Genomic DNA, 22480 nt, shown 5'->3' on the forward strand with positions numbered 1-22480 from the left:
TTATGCACACTTGCAACTTGGAGCCGGCCGGAGTGGCCGTGCGGTTCTGGGCGCTACAGTCTAGAACCGAGCGACCGCTACAGTCGCAGGTTCAATTCCTGCTTTGGGCATGGATGTGTGTGATGTCCTTAGGTTAGTTAGGTTTAATTAGTTCTAAGTTCAAGGCAACTGATGACCTCAGAAGTTAAGTCGCATAGTGCTCAGAGCCGTTTGCAATTTGGAAGTCATGGTACATGAAGTATTGGTTTTGTGAGTCTACTTTGTTCAGTGGATTATGCTGGCTATAAGTGCTTTAACTTATGTAATCTCATTCCCTGTGCAAATATGACTAGGGTATGAAACTGGTCATCATACAGGAAAAAACACAATAAACAGCTATTGCAGATTTGGACTTCCACTCAATTTGATATAGACTATTTTACTATCTCTGATTTTAGATTGTTTGACTGTCCTTCACATTATGTACAAGTTCTTTAGCTGTGATTGCCTGACATAGAAGGTTATTTGTAGTCTTTTCATTTGCTAATGGGTGGTTTCAAGGTATCACCAATCCTCTTTAGATGATAGATGGGTGTAGAAGCAATATTTCCTGTTCACTACAAAAAACACAAGTTTTTTCTGTTATTGTTACATGCACATTACTTTAAAGCAGGTTTCTCAGAAGACAGTTTACTTGAACCCCCTGCATCCTTCTTTAACTGCATGTTGTTACCTACCAGTAGTACATCCAACTTGAAAGATGAAAACTTTTTTATTCCATTGTCACCTCAATGTAAGTAAGGAAATGAAAGCCTACACATAAAGAGCCCCATTTTACCTGCACAACCCAACACAATTTGTGTGCAGAAGCTGTCCTACAGGTCACAGGTAATGACTGTATTGCCTATGTAGCTATCCTACTTACTGACACATCTTACTTTGCTCTCTCTCTCTCTCTCTCTCTCTCTCTCTCTCTCTCTCTCTCTGTTTTTTTTTTTTCCATTATCACAATATTAGAGAACTGACAGCACTGATTAGTCCACAGCTCAATAAACATGAGGATGCCAAACTCTCACCCAGTCAAGACAAATGGAATTTCCCAAAAGCATGCTATTTAGGATGCTCCAGGAGGTAAGTGCGGCTTTACCGAAATATCATGGATGTGATGTACTTCACACTCCATGGCACTTGGAATTTTGTGAGATAAGCTCTTCATTGTGCACAATATGTGACTTGTTGCCTCTCCCATTGGAATTTGGAAAACATTTATATGACAAATATGTGCTGGTTAAACAAACATAAGATGAACTGCACAACTCTTCTCTGAAGCTTCTCCAGTCCTTCCATTTACCCAAACTGATAAATGAACATTAACAAGAGTTTTTCCACAGGATTTATCCAGTAAACATCATTCTGACATTTATTTTTCCCATGGCTAAATTAAGTTAGTCATTTCCCACTTAATGGCACTGAATGGATTTTCCTTGATATTTGTGGTTAGTAAGATTACAATACTGTACAGAAACCACAAAATGTCAAAGTTGGGAACTGTTTTAATACAAAACACAGTGAACTGCTTTATCAACACAAATATAAGTGCACTTCTGTCTGATTTTTAAAGTATTACACTCAATGGGAAACAGAGTAAACGATCATAAGGTTGTGCGAGTGACAGTGTCCCCCCATCTTCCTTTGCAAATGAGCCTGTGCTGGTCTCTTCTATATTTGTTAGGGGCAGATTAGTCATCATTTTTAAAATTAAGTGTTGAAACTAGACGTTTCATTAATCTGTATATCATCTGTGTATCTACTACAGATATCTGACATATTTCTTATGTGAGGGACTGTAATTACCAAAGGGCCCTCACAAGCTGAGGCTCATTTCACTCATTGAACACCAACTGTGATAAAATACTATTTCAGATCATCTTCTCTATTAACGTGCATTATGTTATACTTAATAATGAAAGGGCCAGATGCAAGTATTTGCACCACATATTACCCATCAACAAGTTTCTCTTCAATTACTAACAATTTCTAATTATGTCATCTCTCAGTAGGCAACTGCATTATCTGTAAATAACTTTAAGAGTGCCTTTAGTAGCAACTGGAGCTAACTTCCCTTTTAGTGATAGCTCTCAGTTATCAGTGACATGCTGAGTTATATTTGGTAAAAAGTCTTCCATTCAATCACATATCTGTTTGGATATTCCATAAGCATTTACTCTGTTTAGCATGAAATGGTGTAGAATTATACTGAAGGCTGTTCAGAGGTCTAGAAAGAACAGATCAATCTGGGCTCCACATGCCTGTGAAATCTGTATTGTTTAATACAAGGAAATAATTCAGTACCAAAAAGTCCTCAAAAGTGAGCTGCAAATATGTTCCACAATTATAAAGTAACTTACAGTCTATGTTGATCTCTAGTTTTATTGCCAACAGTTCTTATCATGCATCACACTGTTGCAACATTGCTTACTTATAACTTTTGACAGCTATGACACCATTATCAGAGACTGAATTTTAAAATGGTTTGGTAATACAACACATCATTAAATTAAACAATCTAATAGTCGGGCTCTAATAATAACAGCTTTCTTATAAAATTCTAATATAATATTGTTATTTTACCACGTGTGAAACTTACCTTTTGAATGTGCAGTTTTCTCAGCAGCTGCTCGTCTCTTAAGAACGTTTTTCTCCTTTCGTTCACGGTTAGAGGTTTTAGACGATTTTGGTTTGTATATTGTCTCCAGACTTGTGAGCTTTGAAAGGTCTTCATTTATACTTTTCTGTGGAAGCTCATTCACAGTTTTTGAAATTACTTTGAAGTTATTTTTCCATCGAGACGTAAGATCTTTCTTCTTATGATTCTCTCGTTCATAATCATCATCGTCACAGTCTCCTTCATAATTATCTTTATAATAACTTGCTTTACTTTTCTCTTTTTTAGGTGAAGTCTTTTGAGGTTTTTCAGAAAGTATGGAGCTACTCCTCTCCTGCAAAATGAAAGTTGGCATAGGACATAACATCTCTTAACATAAAATATCCACTCAAAAACATCAAATTTACATTTATTATACATATTTAGACAACTGAAAATCCAGAATGGAATAACAACAATATTATGAAAAGGATGGATTGCTACGGACCATATAGAGGAGTGATGAGATGTAGTTACACACACAAAAAAATTGCTCAGCGTGTGAGCTTTCGGCCAAAAGGTCTTCCTTTAAAACAGGGGAAAAAAATAAAATAAAAACTACCCACACATGCATTCATGCAAGTACTACTCACGTGAACACTGTCTTAGCCACTGAGGCCATACTGTGAGCAACTGTGCATGATAGGAGAAGCAATCTGGGTGGTAGGTAAAGAGGAGCCTCCTCCTTACCCCCACCACCCAGATTGTTTCTCCCATCACGCACAGTTGCTCACAGTATGGCCTCAGTGGCTAAGACAGTGGTCATGTGTGTGTGTCTCGTGCTTACATGAATGTGTGTGTGTTTCTTTGTCTACTTTAGAAGAAGGCCTTTTGGCTGAAAATTCACATTTATCAGTCTTTATGAGTAATTTATTATATACAAATTACATATTGTATCAGTTAAAAAGAAAGAAAATTAAATGGAATGCAATAATTTACGAGTAACTGCTACAGACGATTCTGAAAATAGTAGTCAAGAGTGGGTCGTTGTTGTTCCTAGGAATAATGTCTTACTGAAGTACTGCTCAGACTGGCTCTTTAGTGTGGTATACACCTGAAAGCTCCAGCTATTGAGCTTTTTTAGGTAACATCTCACTTAACCACTTCAAATACGTACTCGGTTAATAAATTGAAAATAGAATGAGATTTTCACTCTGCAGCGGAGTGTGCGCTGATATGAAACTTCCTGGCAGATTAAAACTGTGTGCCCGACCGAGACTCGAACTCGGGACCTTTGCCTTTCGCGGGCAAGTGCTCTACCATCTGAGCTACCGAAGCACAACTCACGCCCGGTCCTCACAGCTCTACTTCTGCCAGTATCTTGTCTCCTACCTTCCAAACTTTACAGAAGCTCTCCTGGTAGAGCACTTGCCCATGAAAGGCAAAGGTCCCGAGTTCGAGTCTCGGTCGGGCACACAGTTTTAATCTGCCAGGAAGTTTCAAATTGAAAATAACTTCACAATACAGAAACAAGGTCAGTGAAGTTATTTTGCCCACTCACTTAAGAGTCCTGGGCAGCAATGCTGGGGAGGTACAGTCTGTCTGTAAACTGAAAAGTGAGCAGCACTTGTGGTGGGGGAAGTTGCCTTTCCTAGAACAACGCTACAGCTGCTGTACAGGGTGACTAAGAATCAATTTCCCCCTCTGGCACAGGAGAACAGTGTGCAGAGATTTACATAGATTGTGTCCATAGTACTATCAGTAACTCATATCTGTATTCCATGTAGTGTTAACACATTATCGGAAAATCAACACCCACCAGGCATGTCTGCACACTGCGTTGGCAGTGATTTGCGAGGCACCCTTCGGGAGGGTTGGTATAGTTTTGTGCAACACACTGCAGTTGCTTCTTGTGACGTTATGGTGCACACAGAGTGGGGAATCACCTGCATGCACTTCGGATCGCAGACCTATGATGGACGGAAGTGCACGACCACAATCTGGTGACCTGTCACACCTCCAGCACACAGTCTATCTCTTAATACTGCTCTACTCCACCTAGATATGGAACACATTTTTATTACCTGTTCTTAACCCAATTTATTTAATAATAACCATTAATTTCAAACCATTAAAACACTGGTTTTAATAATCTGTGATTTCTTCCATTCCCTACAATGCAACATTAGAGAAAAACTGATAGTGACCTTTTTGTAGGAAATTCAATGTAGTTTAGTTTTGTACAGGGACACATTTCTGCTAGGAGCTGTGATTTTCGAGTTATTCACAAAAACATAAAAAAATGCTCTTTAAACGTCCCCACCCATACACCCCATTGGTAAGAATTTCAGAGTACGTTGTTCAATCCACTCCCTCCTACCACTGTATAAAAATTGCAACTACACAAATGTATCCCCTAATTTCCCTTTGTTGACTGGACTAAAATGTATGATCAGCCACATGAGTATTATCTGCATCTTGCATTAACATGAGTTCCATCACTTTTATCTGGTTCTTGAAGGTTTAGATTTCCAACATCATGCAGAATTTTGTGGGTTTGCTCTGTAACATCAGAAGGATAGTATGACATTTTCAAAATGTGTGCTCTTTTCTACTGAAGCAACATTTATTAGTGCCGGTAAAGTAATTTACATAACATGCACTAGAGGACAGCACAAATTCCCCACTGACTCCAAATACAGCAACAACAGCTGTGGACTGTAAATGTATGGTGCGTCCTAATACAATATTTCATTGTGCATTTCAGGGGTGTTATATGGAAATACGTATTCATGATTTTTACACATTGTATACATTATTCTAAATGAGATACCACTACACTGTGTATGTGGTTCAATCACGATTGCTCTAAACCTCTGTCTTATCATGTTACAACACCACGCCGAATGAAAAATTCCCTGGGAAGTGAAAAGCACTGAACGCCACGGTCAATCTGTTCCCTCAATTGAATTCCTATTGGTTTCTTTCTGAGGGGAACACTATTGAAGATGTTTTACACCATCAAGACCCAACAAAGCCTGAAAATATGTACCAACAAATCACCACAGCATGCACCACTATCTCATCTTTCATCTATCTCTCAGAGGCCGAATGCGTGTGCAGTGAAGCTGATGGGAAAAAGTTTGAGCACATGCTCATGTGAAGCATAAAACTATGCTATGTTAAGAACAGTATTTATTTTGTAAATGACAGACAGTTACCAAATCAATAAGACTAAAATGTTTAGTCTCACCATTTAATTACAATTCTGTCTCACATATGTAATCACAATATAATATGTATTTTACAGATCTTCCTCATATCCTTTAAGAATCATTGGGCATCTGTGAGCAAAACATAGGTTGAGTAATCTCTTCTTCCAACTGAAATGCTGATGTTCCTTTACTTTACTTGTGAGGCCAATATCCCAGATGTCCGAGTAACTAACAGAATCAAAATTTTTGAATCAGTTAATGTGAGGAGCATATCAGTGATCATAAGGCTGATACAACATCAATTACTGCAAGTATTACAAGGAATGTTATGAAAGATAAGAAAATATTTTTCTCAGCTAGAGAGACAGCAAAAAAATTATAGAATATCTGAATGGAAATGAAATCCCATGCTTCTTGACACAGCGTAGGGGAACGATGCAGGAGACCTGCATTGCTGTACTAGGCAAGGTCCTAATGGAGGTGGTTTGCTGTTGCTTTCCTCCATCCGTGATGGGGATGAATGATGATGATGAAGATGACAACACCACCCCCAGTCATCTCGGGGCAGGTGAAAATACCTGACCTCACCGGGAATCGAAGCCAGGACCCCGTGCTCGGCAAGCGAGAACGCTACCACGAGACCACGAGTGGTGGACAATATCTGGATAGTCAACATCAAATATTCAGCTCTGAGGACAAAGATGTGACGCAAAAATGGATAAAAATCACACACATACAATATACACCACACCACTATCTGCAGACCCACTGTGGTTCAGTACCGATGCTAGAAAGTTTCTACAAAAGCAAAGACAGCTTCATCACAGCCTGAAGTGGAGACACAAGTTAACTGAGAAACAAGAACTGAACAAGCCAAAATGAGTGTAAGAAGAGAGATGTAATAAGTGTTTAATGAATTTAAAAGTAAAATTTTGCCAACTCATCTGCCTAAATCACCTAAGTAGTACTGGTCATATATAGTTAGTATAAGGATCAAAGATCAAAACTGAGCATTTAGTCGCTCAGTAAGCATACTGGCAGCAAAGAAGTACAAACACTGAATTCAGTCTTACAAAATTGTTTCAACATAGAGGACTATAATATAGTCCATTTCTTCAATCCTTATATAAATATCAAATTGCCAGATAATGGGGTTATGGAACAGAACAGCAATTACAATTGCTGAAAAGATGAAAGGCATGCCAAGTATGCAGTTCCAGAGGGTACTGTTGAATTAATCTGTACGTTTGTTTTGCAAATAAAACCGCCTTTTCCTGCTGCCACTTAATTTATTTATCCCAGATGCGTTTTGCCTTTTTCTTGTTCTAAGGCATCATCAGTGGGATCTATAATGATACAGTTTTGTTATTTTTAGATTATTAAACAGTTCATGTCATAATTTTTTATGTAAAAAAGTAATTACTTACAATTTGCTGATCTGCGTTTCCTCTCATCTGGTCTGGAGGTCGCACTACCACTTTATTACTGACATATAAGCACAAATTTGCGTTCTGACCTTCTTCATACTGTTCACCATGTTCCTCCTCCTTTTTCGTGGTGTACTTTTGTTCTTTTGCCACTCAATGTAACTATTTTGTCGGACACTGCTTTTAACAATGTAAATATTGCAACTCCATAATGTGTTTCCTTCTCTTTGGTGTGTTTACCTACTTGTTGCCAACCTAATGAAGTATATGTTCAAGACTAACTTCTATTCATGATGTTTATACCAGTGTGTGTGTGTGTGTGTGTGTGTGTGTGTGTGTGTGTGTGTGTGAGAGAGAGAGAGAGAGAGAGAGAGAGAGAGAGAGAGAGCGCTGAAGAAGGAGAAGGGTTTTTTTTTTTTTTTTTTTTTTTTTTTGGGAGGGGGGAGTGAATTGTATGGTGCTGAATATGAATGTACAAGTTGTTAGTGAGTGGTTGAAAACTTTGGTGACAGCTGATTTGACTTTTCATTTCAGTATTCTCTGGAGGGGTTCATGGATAAGTGAGTGTAAAGATGTTGGGTGGTATTATTATTATATTGGATGGTATTATTATATTAATCCTCTTTGGGAGCATTATTCTATTATTTTATCTATTAGTGTAAATAATGAATTGCTTGGCATGTGTACCTGACCATTCAAAAGGGTTTTCCTTTCTGCTTTGGCTTTCTGTATGTGGTAATTTTCTTGCAGTGTTAGGAGGTGTTTTTAATTTGTTGATTCTAATTATTTTCATATTATCTTCTCTAGTGGTTGGTTTGTGTTCTTGTTCTCTTTGGTGTTTTGCAAAAGTGGAGTGGTTTGTCCCATATTTCCAGGCTCTCGTGTGTTCTTTGTATGTGACATCAAATGTTCTACCTGTTTGTCCTATGTATCTGCCTTCACAAGTGTTACACTGTAGTTGATATATACCTGCTTTCTGGCATATGTCTCTGTTTTTTGTCAGTTTTGGGGTGTATTTTTGTATAGAATTGTCTGTTGTGTATGCTGTGTTTATTCCCTGGCTTTTGAAAATGTTGGTGATTTTAGGGGTGAGTTTGTGCTTGTATGTCATTGTGTACCATCTTGTGTTTTCTTTCATCTTTTTCTCATTATCCTGTGTAGTTGTTATGGGACTGCATATTTGTTTTAGGTTCTGTTGTGTTATTGTCTGTGGTTTGGTGCTTTCTGCTTTTATTTTACTTTTAATTTTTTTGTTTAGCTTTGTTACTATGTTGTTATTGCAACCATTACTTTATGCTATCTGCATTATTATGTTCACTTCTGTTTGGTAGCATTCTTTGAAAAGTGGCACTGTGTTGAGTCTATGGAGCATGTGTCATAGTGCTGCTTGCTTTCATGACTGTGGGTGGTTCGAGGATTGGCGAATGATAATGTCTGTTGCTATGGGTTTACAGTAAATTTCAAACATATGCTTATTGTTTTATTTTTTGATTGTTATTGTTTTATTTTTTGATTGTTATTGCTTTATTTTTTGATTGTTATTGTTTCATTTTTTGATAGTTATATCCAGAAAGTTAATTTGGTTGTTCTGTTCTCTTTCAATGGTGAATTTTATATTTTTATTTATTTTGTTGATGTCAGTAAGTAGTTTTTCAATTTTTGTTTGTGGTTCATCTATTAAGCAAAGGGTGTCATCCATATACCTGAACCAATATAATATGTTGTATTCTTTTGCTACTTTTTTTGTGAAAATGATCTGTTCAATGAGGTGTAAAAAAATATTTGCTAATGTTCCTGAATCTGGGGACCTCATTGGTAATCCATCTTCTCGTAAATAAAATTCATTATTGAATTGGAAGTAATGTTGTTCTTTTATGTGCTTTATTAATGTGTGTATTTCCTTAATCTGTTCACCTGGGAGTTGACTATAAGTTTTCAGGTTCTTATCAATGATTTCTACTGTTTCCGGTACTGATATGTTGGAATACATGATTTCTATATCAAATGAGAGGAGTGTTGCTGTGTCTGCAATTTTTATATGTTTTATTTTTTGTATTAGCTGTGTAGTGTCTTTATGGTTCTTTTTTCTTGTACTTCGAAATTTTCAGACAGTAATTTTAACACAATGATATTTTCACTCTGCCACAGAGTGTGTGCTGATATGAAACTTCCTGACAGATTAAAACTGTGTGCCAGACCGAGACTCAAACTCGGGACCTTTGCCTTTCGCAGGCAAGTGCTCTACGAGTGAGCTACCCAAGCACGACCCACAACCTGCCCTCACAGCTTCAATTTTGCCAGAACCTCGTTTGGAAAGTAGGAGACGAGGTACTGGCAGAATAGAAGCTGTGAGGACGGGTCGTGTGTTGTGCTTGGGTAGCTCAGTGGTAGAGCAATTGCCCAGGAAAGGCAAAGGTCCCGAGCTCGAGTCTCGGTCCGGAGCACAGTTTTAATCTGACAGTGATTTTAATGTTGATCCTGCAAGCTTGTAAGTGGGGGATTTTCTGAATTCCAGTATTGGTCCCACACGAAGATTTGGTTTGTGGATTTTTGGTTGGCTTCGGAGGACAGGTGCAGTGGGATTGATCTCTGTCAACTGTCTTTTCTCTGTGTTCTCCAGAACGATGTCAATATTTTTCAGAGTGTTTTTTACTTTTATCTGGAATCTGTTTGTTGGGTCTGATTTTAATTTGGTAATGTTATTTTGTAAGATGAATTCTTGTGTATTTTGAATGTATTGTTCTTTGTCTATCAGTACTACTGTGTTCCCCTTGTCTGCTTTTGAAATGATAACATTTTCATTTCGAAGTTTTGTTCTAAGTTTTCTGAGTATTGCAGATTCTGAGTTTTTGTTGTTTTTGTGTTGTGTTTTTATACTGGTTATTATATTCTGTTTTTCTTTTCTTTTATTACTAGTTCTCTAGTTAGTCCAATGTTGATCCTGCTGTTTTCATGCTTACCTTCCCTTGTCAAAACACTTTCTGTGTCTATATTTAGATTTTCTAAGTAATCTTCATCTATTTTTCAATTTACATTGTATCTTAATCCTTTCTCCAACAGCTGTCTTTCTTTACTGTTTAACTGTGTGTCAGTAAGATTCACTAATATTAGGTAGAATTTGTGTTTGTGTTTCTCTTGGCTGTGTGTAAAGGTATTGTGTTATGACTGGAGTTTTTTGAGTTGATTGATCTTTCTTCTGTGAACTGTTTCCATTCTTTGTATAGCATTTTTTGTGTGCTTTTCAACCTTGTTGACCGACAACGTCGAAAAGCAAACACTAATGGTACACATATTGAAGTGTGTCAAATATGCAAAGAAAAACATTTGGAATTACCATACTTGTACAAACATAATGACAATAAGTATCTCAATTACTTTTCAAGTAATTAAATTTTATATTATTATATGCTTAGCTCAGATAACCTGTATTGCGATTTTTTGAAGGACTGTCTTCAATGAAATCAACATGGATTCCATAAACAGAGATTTCACAGAACAGATAATACTCTGTTAGTCCGTGAAATCCAGAGTGCTGAAGACAGAGAGAGGAGCTTATGTTTATGCCATGTTCCTTAACTTAGAGAAGGCATCTGATAAAGTTCCATGTAGATGTTTAGTGAGCAAAATCTGAGTCTGCCAAGTATCAGAAGATACTGGATTCAGGACTTCCTAGCAGATAGAACACAACATGTCACTCTTAACAAAACAGGATGAACAGTTGTAAATGTAATTTCCAGAGTATGCCAAAGAAGTCTGATAAAACAATCACTAGAATGAGATTTTCACTCTGCAGCGGAGTGTGCGCTGATATGAAACTTCCTGGCAGATTAAAACTGTGTGCCCGACCGAGACTTGAACTGCCAGGAAGTTTCATATCAGCGCACACTCCGCTGCAGAGTGAAAATCTCATTCTGGAAACATCCCCCAGGCTGTGGCTAAGCCATGTCTCCGCTATATCCTTTCTTTCAGGAGTGCTAGTTCTGAAAGGTTCGCAGAAGAGCTTCTGTAAAGTTTGGAAGGTAGGAGACGAGATACTGGCAGAAGTAAAGCTGTGAGTACCGGGCGTGAGTCGTGCTTCGGTAGCTCAGATGGTAGAGCACTTGCCCGCGAAAGGCAAAGGTCCCGAGTTCGAGTCTCGGTCGGGCACACAGTTTTAATCTACCAGGAAGTTTCAAAACAATCACTGTTTACAATATATACATAAATGATACAGTGGATAGCATTGGGACCTTCATGAGGCTGTTTGCAGATTTTGAGGTTGTTGATATGAAGGCCAGAAGACTGTAATGAATTGCAGGAAGACCTGGAAAGGATAAATAACTGGTGCACAGACTGGCAATTAACCCTATACATCAATAAATATATTGTGCACAAATAGATAAAGACATCCATTATTCTTTGATTATACTGTTGGCTATACATTTCTGGAATAAATAACAACTGTAAGATACTTGGAACTAACTGTCCAGAGTGATCTAAAGTGGAATGACCAAATGAAACTAACTGTTGGAAAAGAAGATGTCAAGTTGAGATTTACTGGAAGAATCTTAAGGAAATATAATTCATCTGAGAAATATGGAGCCTATGAAACACTCGCGTGGCCAATTGTTGAGTATTGTTCATCATTCTAGAGTCCTTACCAAGTTGCATTTATAGAAAAGAGAGAGAGAAAATTCAACAAAAAGTGGCACATTTTATCATGGGATCATTTAGTAAGCATAAAATAATTTTAGACAGATCAGTAAATTCCTGTGGCAGACTACAAGAGAGGCATCATCTATAGCGGAGACATTTACTATTGAAATTCTGAGAACTTATGACTGATGAAGAGTTAGGCAACATATTATTTCCTCCATATATGTCTCACACAATGAGCACAACAAGAAAATCAGAGTAATTAGAGCTCACACATAAGTTGATTGACAGTCATTCATCCCATGCATCATTTGGAAATGGGCCACAGAAGGATGAGAAATAACAGTGGCACCAGATGTACCCTCCACTTGCAAAGTATAGATGCCTTACTGATGACAGGAGATAAAATAAAAATGGAGCAAATGAAGCAGGCAAAAGATAATATGGACATCTAAAAATTAAATTGACAGAAAGTACAAAGAGGCAAAGCAGGAATGACTAGAGGAAACACTGTGGTCTCCTGACTGTAGGCAAGTATGATTGTTGTGGGACTGGGTGACAGAGAAGTGTAAACTACAGAAAACAGGGAGAAGTTAACAGAAATGGCTGCTTCACAACCTCTGCCATTTGGAAATTCCCACAACTGCCCCTTCCTTCTGACCATGATTGCTTGTCTGAATGATGTCAATGAGGGATCTCCTTTAAACATATCCTTCTTTTCCAAACATTGTCTCTTCAAATCTATTAGTTCATTTTGTCCACTGCTCTTCTGTTTCCATCTGTTTACATATTCCCGCAGTCTTCCTGCTACTTTTTCCCTCCACTGTAGCTGACCAATGGGAACCTTTCCCCTCTCCATCCCATTCCTATCTCTCTCTCTCTCTCTCTCTCTCTCTGTCTCACACACACACACACACACACACACACACACACACACACACACACACTCCTCCCCTGGCCATGCATGTAAACTGAATGGTTGGTGTGTGTGTGTGTGTGGGGGGGGGGGGGGGGGGGGGATGCAAGTGCACCCCTCATTGGTCCATAATTTCATGATGAATATTCAAAGGCCTAACAAAATATTTTTGCCTGCAGTTGAAATTTCATTAGCTTACTCAAATATGAAAGTTGTCCAATGGAATGTCCAAACAGTTTTATTAGATAAAAAGTTTATGAAACTTTAATGTCGTATACAAGCTTCATTCTTCTGCTGGAGAGAAACTGGACCATGGTCTTGCTAACCCTTTCCACTCTATAATGCAGACACAGAGTATCTCCATGCCCTTCTATTTAAATCACCACCACCTGTGCAGTGAACACACCACAGAGAATTGCACTAGAATCTTTGTGGAAACACTGAGGCCACTGATCAACTATTATGCTAATTAGGCTATACATTACAACAAAGTGTTCTTTTACTCAAATTCATTTACATAACGCATAAGACTACAAAACTCTTCATGGTAGACTGATTCCACCATCATTTCACTCCAACAGTATACAAATGAATCACTGTCAACATCAAAATCGCTGACATTAGCATCAAAGTTCCTCTCATTTTCACTTAGACATTCCTCTACGAGCTGTACAATCTCTTCGTTACAAAGGACTGTGCATGAAAAACTTGCCATTTTTCACCTGCTAATTTGAACGTAATGATTACATCCTCTCTCTCTCAATACAACTGCTACAATTCAACACCGGGTTAACATGAGTTTCCTTAGTGCAGCACTGATGCCTAGTACAGTCATGTTCAAGAGTGGAGAATCAGAGATACAAAAAATTGTGCCAAATAAGGGCTCGATATCAGAGTGGAGAAGACAATATGCAATGTTGAGTGCCACTCGGCACTGGAGTGAAAAGGGTTAATAAAGTATTCTCCCAGTTGCCATATGTCTTACGGGAAAACAATGAAAAGTTCAAAACTCATTTACAAGGCACAGATTTGAACTCTGTTTCTGTCTAAAAGTTTATTTGACCAGGGTAATAGCTTTCATGCACCATTGTTATACAGTGCTCCTTTCTGCAACAACAGCCACATTTTAATCTAATTTTTAATTCTTTTGTCACTGTGGAACCATTATCCTACAACAACCTTAATAGGAATGAGTAGAAGCTGCAGCATACAAGCTCCTGACTGTGTATACAATACTGTAGTCTTGCATCCCTGAAATATGCAAGAACTCTTTGGTGCTTTAACATTTCCATTTGTTTGTGTCACATGACTCACTAAATCTACTGCAATATTTGGGCATTTGCAGCAGCACTGATTGCAGTGCCAAGTACCTAATCCCAATTTGAAGCTGTGATGCTCTTGAGAAAAACTGTCGCTCAGATTCAGGTGCACTGTGGAAAACCCATTATTCATCCCTTTTCACAATGTTGTCAATTAGTGTACTTTCTTCATGTGTATGATGAACTCAAGAATGAAGCATGTCAGTTTCTCTTTCCATTTATACATTAAAATTTTTGGGGACCCTGTGCATTCACAGCTTTCCACATCAGAGATAGCAAACTGTTCCCATGCAAATTATGTTCATTGAGCCTATTTCCAGCACATTCCTATTGCAACTTTTTAACATTCTGTCAAGTTTAATGTACCCATACAGTAACAAAACGACCTTCCAATATTGGCTGATCTCACTTCATATCAATACTGACTGATCTCACTTTTAGCCCATAACTAACATTTCATTACATAATTGGTATAGTCATGGTACATACAGTTATTTATTACATGAGGAAAGATATTTCCAACTGTGTGTTCAAGTAAGTAAAATGGTACAGTCAAAGAGTCTTAAACTACTGGAAGGCACTCATGTAGAGAATAAAAGGTTTGTGTTACGAGGGAGTTTTTTCCATTTAAACTCGACTACACAATACAGCCTGTTGCCATCTGAACTGTCAACAATGTGAAAGATTTATTCCTCTCTAAATGTTCTTTGCTCATGAATGAAATCCTAAATAACAGAACTACGTCACACTGGTTAAGGAAGGAAATCTTACTGATGCTTTATAGTGTGTCATTGTTTTATATGGTAGTTTATAACTATGCTATATATATATCAGCTGCTAAAATGTATAATCTATTACTCACCTTCTCAGTTTCCTCATTGTTTGAGCTCTCCGTTGTGGTGGACGATGTTTCCTCTTCATAGCACTTTACTGGTTCTACAGGGAGCTTGCTGCCCTTTTTCAACAAGCGAGTAGATTTTTTATTCTCCTTTACAACTTCAAGAGTTCTCTTTGTCTTCTGAATCATTTCTGGCTCCTGTATAGTGCTGTTATTAGGAACTTTAGGTTCTGCAAGATTTAATCGTGATTTTCCACTTTGAGTGGGAGGAGTATTTTGTCTAATATACATATTACTCCAACCTTTCTTCACTGAAACATTTTCTTGCACTGTTTCAGATAATGATGATGCTTCACTGTTATTACTGTTTTTCTTAGACAGTTTTTTCCTGTGTCTAACAGAAAGAAGTGGTGTGGATGAGGTAGAATATCCCGCATCTACATCATCATACTTTATGACTGTCGGGTGGTCTTTAGGAAGCCCATCGGTTGAATTCTGCTTTCCTTCAAATGTATTCCACATATATGATTTTGAACTACTACTGTTGTGAGACTGTTGTGGACTGTGTAGGTCTGTATTTTGTTTCTCATGAGACGGCACCAATGGTGGATTATTAGCATTCCATTCAGTATCTAATTTACTATGTGATTTCTCTGTACATTTTTGTGCACTAGTGCTAGCCATTTCAGCTGGGCTTGAAGTAGGTATTCTTGCATCCAACGAACTTTTATGAGCTTTTTCTTGTTTTATGTTAACAACAGTACACTTTAGTATACGATCCGATTCTAAGTATGCTGCTGTCAGTACACACAGCAAAAGAAATACCATGAAACTGACTGCAGTATAATAAACTAATGGTTCCCATGTTGGCCTTCCAAGAACACTTGAGCAAGTAGCAAGAAAGTATGGAGGTATTGTTGCTATAAGTGAATAATTGACTGAAATGCCAAGACTTGTGTCTATGCCTAGTATTCTATGCACTCGCGCAAGTGTGAAGTCTGGTGTAAAGGCTATATCAATTTTGCGTGTTCCATTGGGCTGCAGATGGAAGGCAGCACAATTTAGAATTCGAAATCCGTATCCTTCACATGGAAGCCCATTAATTCTAAAGCCACTGATGTATATGGGAAGTTCACCAGTATTTCTTGCCGTGAATGATCTTTTTACAGTTAAATTTGGTGCTGGAAATCTGCGGTTCTTTTCTCCTGAAATAAGAAACCCATCCAAAATGCATAATATGTTAGGAATACAAATATGTTCAATATGTTAAACACTAGTCTATCAAAATGAATTTAATATATCTGTACATAATCAAAAACTTCCTTGCACTACATATCACTGCCAGTTGCACTCACTTTCACAATCTCTGAGATGTTTTTTTGACAGTTCAAACATAAGGGGCTCATCTGAACCTGGTTTCCTATTACCAAATTTGAACTGTGCTTGTGTCGCTCTACCAGATATCCGAAGCACCTCTAAAATTGTCAGATTATTCCTGCAAAGAAACATTTGTAGGAAAGTTAAGGTTACCTCTCTCACATTATTGTTTATTTGATTTTATACACATGTGACTACATTAAAAACTTTAGTTAAAACTCACAACTACAGAATTTAAGAGAACACATTAGTATATGTATATTAATATTACATTAACAAAAGAGTGTTTTCACATAATAAAACAATGGAAAATCCATGACTGAATAATGTTGTTGTTGTTGTGGTCTTCAGTCCTGAGACTGGTTTGATGCAGCTCTCCATGCTACTCTATCCTGTGCAAGCCTCTTCATCTCCCAGTACCTACTGCAACCTACATCCTTCTGAATCTGCTTAGTGTATTCATCTCTTGGTCTCCCTCTACGATTTTTACCCTCCACGCTGCCCTCCAATACTAAATTGGTGATCCCTTGATGCCTCAGAACATGTCCTACCAACCGATCTCTTCTTCTGGTCAGGTTGTGCCACAAACTCCTCTTCTCCCCAATTCTATTCAATACCTCCTCATTAGTTATGTGATCTACCCATCTAATCTTCAGCATTCTTCTGTAGCACCACATTTCGAAAGCTTATAATCACTTCTTGTCCAAACTATTTATCATCCATGTTTCACTTTCATACATGGCCACACTCCATACAAATACTTTCAGAAATGACTTCCTGACACTTAAATCTATACTCGATGTTAACAAATTTCTTTTCTTCAGAAACGCTTTCCTTGCCATTGCCAGTCTACATTTTAGATCCTCTCTACTTCGACCATCATCAGTTATTTTGCTCCCCAAGTAGCAAAATTCCTTTACTACTTTGTGTCTCATTTCCTAATCTTATTCCCTCAGCATCACCTGACTTAATTCGACTACATTCCATTATCCTCGTTTTGCTTTTGTTGATGTTCATCTTATATCCTCCTTTCAAGACACTGTCCATTCCATTCAACTGCTCTTCCAAGTCCTTTGCTGTCTCTGACAGAATCACAATGTCATCGGCGAACAATTTTTCTTTTGTTTCCTTTGCTGCTTGCTCAATATACAGATTGAATAACATCGGGGAGAGGCTACAACCCTGTCTCACTCCCTTCCCAACCACAGCTTCCCTTTCATGTCCCTCGACTCTTATAACTGCCATCTGGTTTCTGTACAAATTGTAAATAACCTGCCGCTCCCTGTATTTTACCCCTGCCACTTTTAGAGTTTGAAAGAGAGTATTCCAGTCAACATTGTCAAAAGCTTTCTCTAAGTCTACAAATGCTAGAAACGTAGGTTTGCCTTTCCTTAATCTTTCTTCTAAGATACGTTGTAAGGTCAGTATTGCCTCACGTGTTCCAGTGTTTCTACGGAATCCAAACTGATCTTCCCCGAGGTCGGCTTCTACTAGTTTTTCCAGTCGCCTGTAAAGAATTCGTGTTAGTATTTTGCAGCTGTGGCTTATTAAACTGATTGTTCGGTAATTTTCACATCTGTCAACACCTGCTTTCTTTGGGATTGGAATTATTATATTCTTCTTGAAGTCTGAGGGTATTTCGCCTGTTTCATACATCTTGCTCACCAGATGGTAGAGTTTTGTCAGGACTGGCTCTCCCAAGGCTGTCAGTAGTTCCAATGGAATGTTGTCTACTCCCGGGGCCTTGTTTCGACTCATGTCTTTCAGAGCTCTGTCAAACTCTTCACGCAGTATCGTATCTCCCATTTCATCTTCATCTACATCCTCTTCCATTTCCATAATATTGTCCTCAAGTACATCGCCCTTGTATAGATCCTCTATATACTCCTTCCACCTTTCTGCTTTCCCTTCTTTGCTTAGAACTGGGTTTCCATCTGAGCTCTTGATATTCTTACAAGAATAATACATTCATACAAGACTGAATAATAGCAAACTGAAAACAATAGCTTGCTACTCTACGTAAAGAGAAGATATTGAGTTGTAGACAGGCACAACAAAAAACTGCTATACATTTGAGCTTTTGGCTAAAAGGCTTTCTTTTAAAGTAGGACACACACACACACACACACACACACACACACACACACACACGTCCACCATCTATTGCCACTGAGGCTGGGCTGTGTGCAGCGAACTGCACTAATGGGAGAAGCAGTCTGTGGGTGGTGTGGATACGGAAGAGAGTGCATCGGGGAAAGGAAGGGATAGCAGGCTAGGGCTGGAGAGGGGTGTAGTTCTACTTGTGGGAGCATGCAGGGACACAGTGGGGACATGACTGGGTTGTAGATGCAATCAGCAGGTCTGAGAGGGGGTGGGGGAGTGGAAAAGGAGAGAAATAGGCTAGAGGAAAAAGACTAGTGGATGTATTAGTGGAACAGAAAACTGTGCAGTGCTAGAGTGAGAGTGAGAGCAGGGAGAGGGATAGGTGGGTGAACGACAGAGACTAGCAAAGGTTGAGGATGGGTAGGGGGGAGGACAGGGATTATGTGAACATAGGTATATGCAGGGAGAGTTAACACCTGCACAATTCAATATTTGCTAGTCCCTGTTCTTCAGCCACCTATGCCCTTCCCTTCTCCCCTCCGGCACTATACAGCCTTCTATTCCACTGATGCACCCACTAGCTTTTTCTCCCTCCTCTACTTCTCTCCTTTTTCACTACCCCCCCCCCCCCCCCTCAACCCCTTCAAACCTCCTGACTACACCAAGCACCTCTACCTTGCCCCCACCATGTCCCTGCATGCCTCCACAAACAGCACTACACTTTCCCCTGCCCCTAACCTGCCATCCCAGCCTCCTCATTACCTCCACCACCCATGGATCACTTCTCCCATCAGGTACAGCTACCGTATGCAGTCCAGTGTCAGCAGCCAGAGACAGTGGTCGCACTACTCGCATACTCGCATGTTTGTTCATGTGTGTGTGTGTGTGTGTGTGTGTGTGTGTGTGTGTGTGTCTGCTTTCTACTTTAGGAGGTAGCCTTTTGGCTGAAAGCTCAAATGTGTAGCAGCCTTCCTACTGTGTCTGCCTGCGACTGAGTGTCGTCATCTTTCACATAATAAGTTAATCAACAGCAGAAGCTTCCATTGCAAGTATTATGATATTACTAATATATACATAGTTTCAAGTACTCAGTCAAGCAAGCAGTATGGAAAGCTTTGCCTAAATAGTGTTGTATTTGTTCAAAGTACTATGGCTGATAACAGAAAGTGTAGATTCCCTTCAACAACAGTTGCAATTTTTACACCTTTTAACAGTAAAAGATGTGAGAAACAGGAATACTTCCAACGCAACTAAAGTAGCAGACAACAAAGGTAAGCATCTGATATACAAAACTTGAAAGTGTACTATCACCACCACCACCACCACCACCACCACCACCATCTGGCTCATGTAACTAACATCTTAAAAAAGTACAAAATGATCTAGGAAGGAAATGCCAACTAAAGTTGCGATCTCTGAATTTTTTAAGATAGTCTTGAGTGCCACCAACCATAATGAAATTCAGGCCATTCTTGAATCATTCTAAAATATTTGATACAATAAACTACAATCCTAAGCACAGAAATGTATTGCTATTGTGCCTAATGACCTAAAAATAATTAAATTGTTCTATTTTCAGCATGCAGTGAGCCGTAAAAAATGTAATCAAAATAAATTTTTAAGACTGATTTGTTCCACACATAATGACATACTGACGTAAGGCTCCCTACTATCATATTCACAGTTGGCCGAGTGTATGTGTGTGTTTCATGAATGACTCAGTTTCAGTTCAAGATGGAAAGGCCTTCGTTTGTTCTGGGTTGCCTACAAAAACTAAACAGCCATTGTGCAAAAAGAGTTTCCTGTCAGTCAGAGATCGATCAGTCTGTCAAGCCTGGGGTACCCAATACCTACTCCATGCACCATCTAGGAAACTGGTCCAGTAAAATTACCCGTCAAAGGGTTGACACCTGCAGGAGATATAGAGAGATTTGGGGGAGTTGGGGGGGGGGGGGGGAGGGAGGTACGAGATGGACAGTCAGAAAGGGAGGGAGGGGGGAGGAGGAGGAGGAGGAGGAGATGGCCAAACAAGGCAGAAAGAGGAGGAAAAATGTACGATGACAGGAGGAGGAGATGGACAGGGAGAGGAGGGGAGAAGGACATTAGGATGTGTACACCATTCCAAAACAGTTTAGCAATTGCGAAGCATTGTCAGATTTGATAGTATAATGGAAACAAAATATTATTATTGTCTCACAATGTGCGTCTCAAAAAAAAAAAAAAAAAAAAAATACTCACATAATAATTCAATTGTATATTAAATTAAATCAGTCTAACAGAATGGGAGATGGATACAAACTAAAATCCTGGAATATAATAGAAAAATTATCAAACCTCACAGGAGACATTTAAAAAATAAGATTACACATTCATAGACTTATCCACAACCTTTTAACATTCATGAAGCAACTGAAAACTATACCACAGATTAAATATGTCAAAAAAGATCTAAAAAGAGCCCACACGAACTCCTCAGAAGTTTTGGCTAGTTGGAGAGCAAAACTGCAAAGAAAAAAGGAATACAGAAGACTGAAGAAAGAAACAGAATACACAGTGAAAATACGAGAGCTGAAGGGAAACTATGAAAATTGAGTCATAAAGATTTGTGTGATTAAGTGACATAAAAAAAAAAAAAAATGGTTCAAATGGCTCTGAGCACTATGGGACTCAACTGCTGAGGTCATTAGTCCCCTAGAACTTAGAACTAGTTAAACCTAACTAACCTAAGAACATCACAAACATCCATGCCCGAGGCAGGATTCGAACCTGCGACCGTAGCGGTTTTGCGGTTCCAGACTGCAGCGCCTTTAACCGCACGGCCACTTCGGCCGGCTAAGTGACATCCAATTAACATATAACAAATTCTGGCATGAGTATAATAATAATAATAATAATAATAATTTATAGAATTACCGCTCTTAACACAATCCTCAAATTCAGAATTAGCAATGTGATGGTAGTTTCTATGGTCAAATAACTAGTGTTAAGTAGTCTCACATGGCCTTTTAAGTAGCAACCTCCTGCTCAATATTCTTTTGACAAAATCACACATTTACTCTCCACTCCTCCTACTCATGATAATAACACAGTAAATCATCAGTTGTTCTGAGAATTACATGTGAAGCTGTCTATCTTTACCAATTCTGCTAGCCTCTGGAGAGAACTGAAGTAGTCACAGATTCCAGATCATAAACAGCATTAATGCCAATGTGGACAATGATTTGCAGCTGATGACATACAAAGCTCTCAATCGGTCACAGGGTGACCCTTTTCTTTTGGAGAACACGTACCCTTGGGAGGCGCACTGCTCATACACTGGATACTTCCCCCCCCCTCCCAAATGCAATTTCCTAAAGAAGAGTCATCAAGCATCTAATACAATTAATAACTTCTCCTTTCCACTCTGTGAATGCCTCGATATTAACTAAGGAGAAGCCATTGTTCCAGCAGTGAACCTGTAGTGACACACAGCATATCACAGCAAGATCAGGTGGGCATCTGACTCGTTTGACAACCTGTCAACATGGTTCATGCCATGGCCACCAGGAGTGCTATGATCGGTTTCTCCTTGCTACAGTGCCAAGTTCTGTCATTATTAATATCTGTATTTTAATTTAACTTGGTTACCAAACAAACACGATGGTATGCGCTTGTATGTTAATTAGTTAGGCAACAGCTTCTCTCTGAGTTGTTCTACATATGAATGTACATGAAAGTTATGAATAAAACAGTGTCACATGATACTGTATTATGTTTCACATCTGTCCTCGTCATATTAGAAATAAGCGGACCTACTGATTTCGTATGTCAAGCAACGGACTGTGACAGTGGTGACCCTGACGTGATACAGCAAGAGGAAATAAAGTCAGCAATACAGAAGTATCATGTCGAAATTTCGAGAAAAAGAAAAATGTGAGATGGAAGGTGCACCGGCTTATCCAGATTTGCAGTGTGGCTACCTCCGTTTTTGTCACACAACCCGGTGTTACAGTTTTCACAGGCAGAGGAAAGTTTTCTGGCACTGGAG

General features: G+C 38.8%; 1 protein-coding gene across 3 annotated transcripts in view; it reads right to left on the minus strand.

Annotated features, from left to right (window-relative positions):
* LOC124804646 (transmembrane protein 131) overlaps positions 1–22480 on the minus strand; it is a 382072-nt gene that overhangs the window by 58183 nt on the left and 301409 nt on the right. For all 3 annotated transcript variants that reach the window (XM_047264868.1, XM_047264869.1, XM_047264867.1), the window contains exons 18-20: positions 16329–16468; positions 14998–16178; positions 2627–2978 (exon numbers count right to left, since the gene is read on the minus strand). In XM_047264868.1, coding sequence (XP_047120824.1) covers positions 2627–2978; positions 14998–16178; positions 16329–16468 — 1673 coding nt within the window. The remainder of the gene's footprint in view (positions 1–2626; positions 2979–14997; positions 16179–16328; positions 16469–22480) is intronic.

Source organism: Schistocerca piceifrons, chromosome 7, assembly GCF_021461385.2.
Source record: "Schistocerca piceifrons isolate TAMUIC-IGC-003096 chromosome 7, iqSchPice1.1, whole genome shotgun sequence".
Lineage (NCBI taxonomy): Eukaryota > Metazoa > Arthropoda > Insecta > Orthoptera > Acrididae > Schistocerca > Schistocerca piceifrons.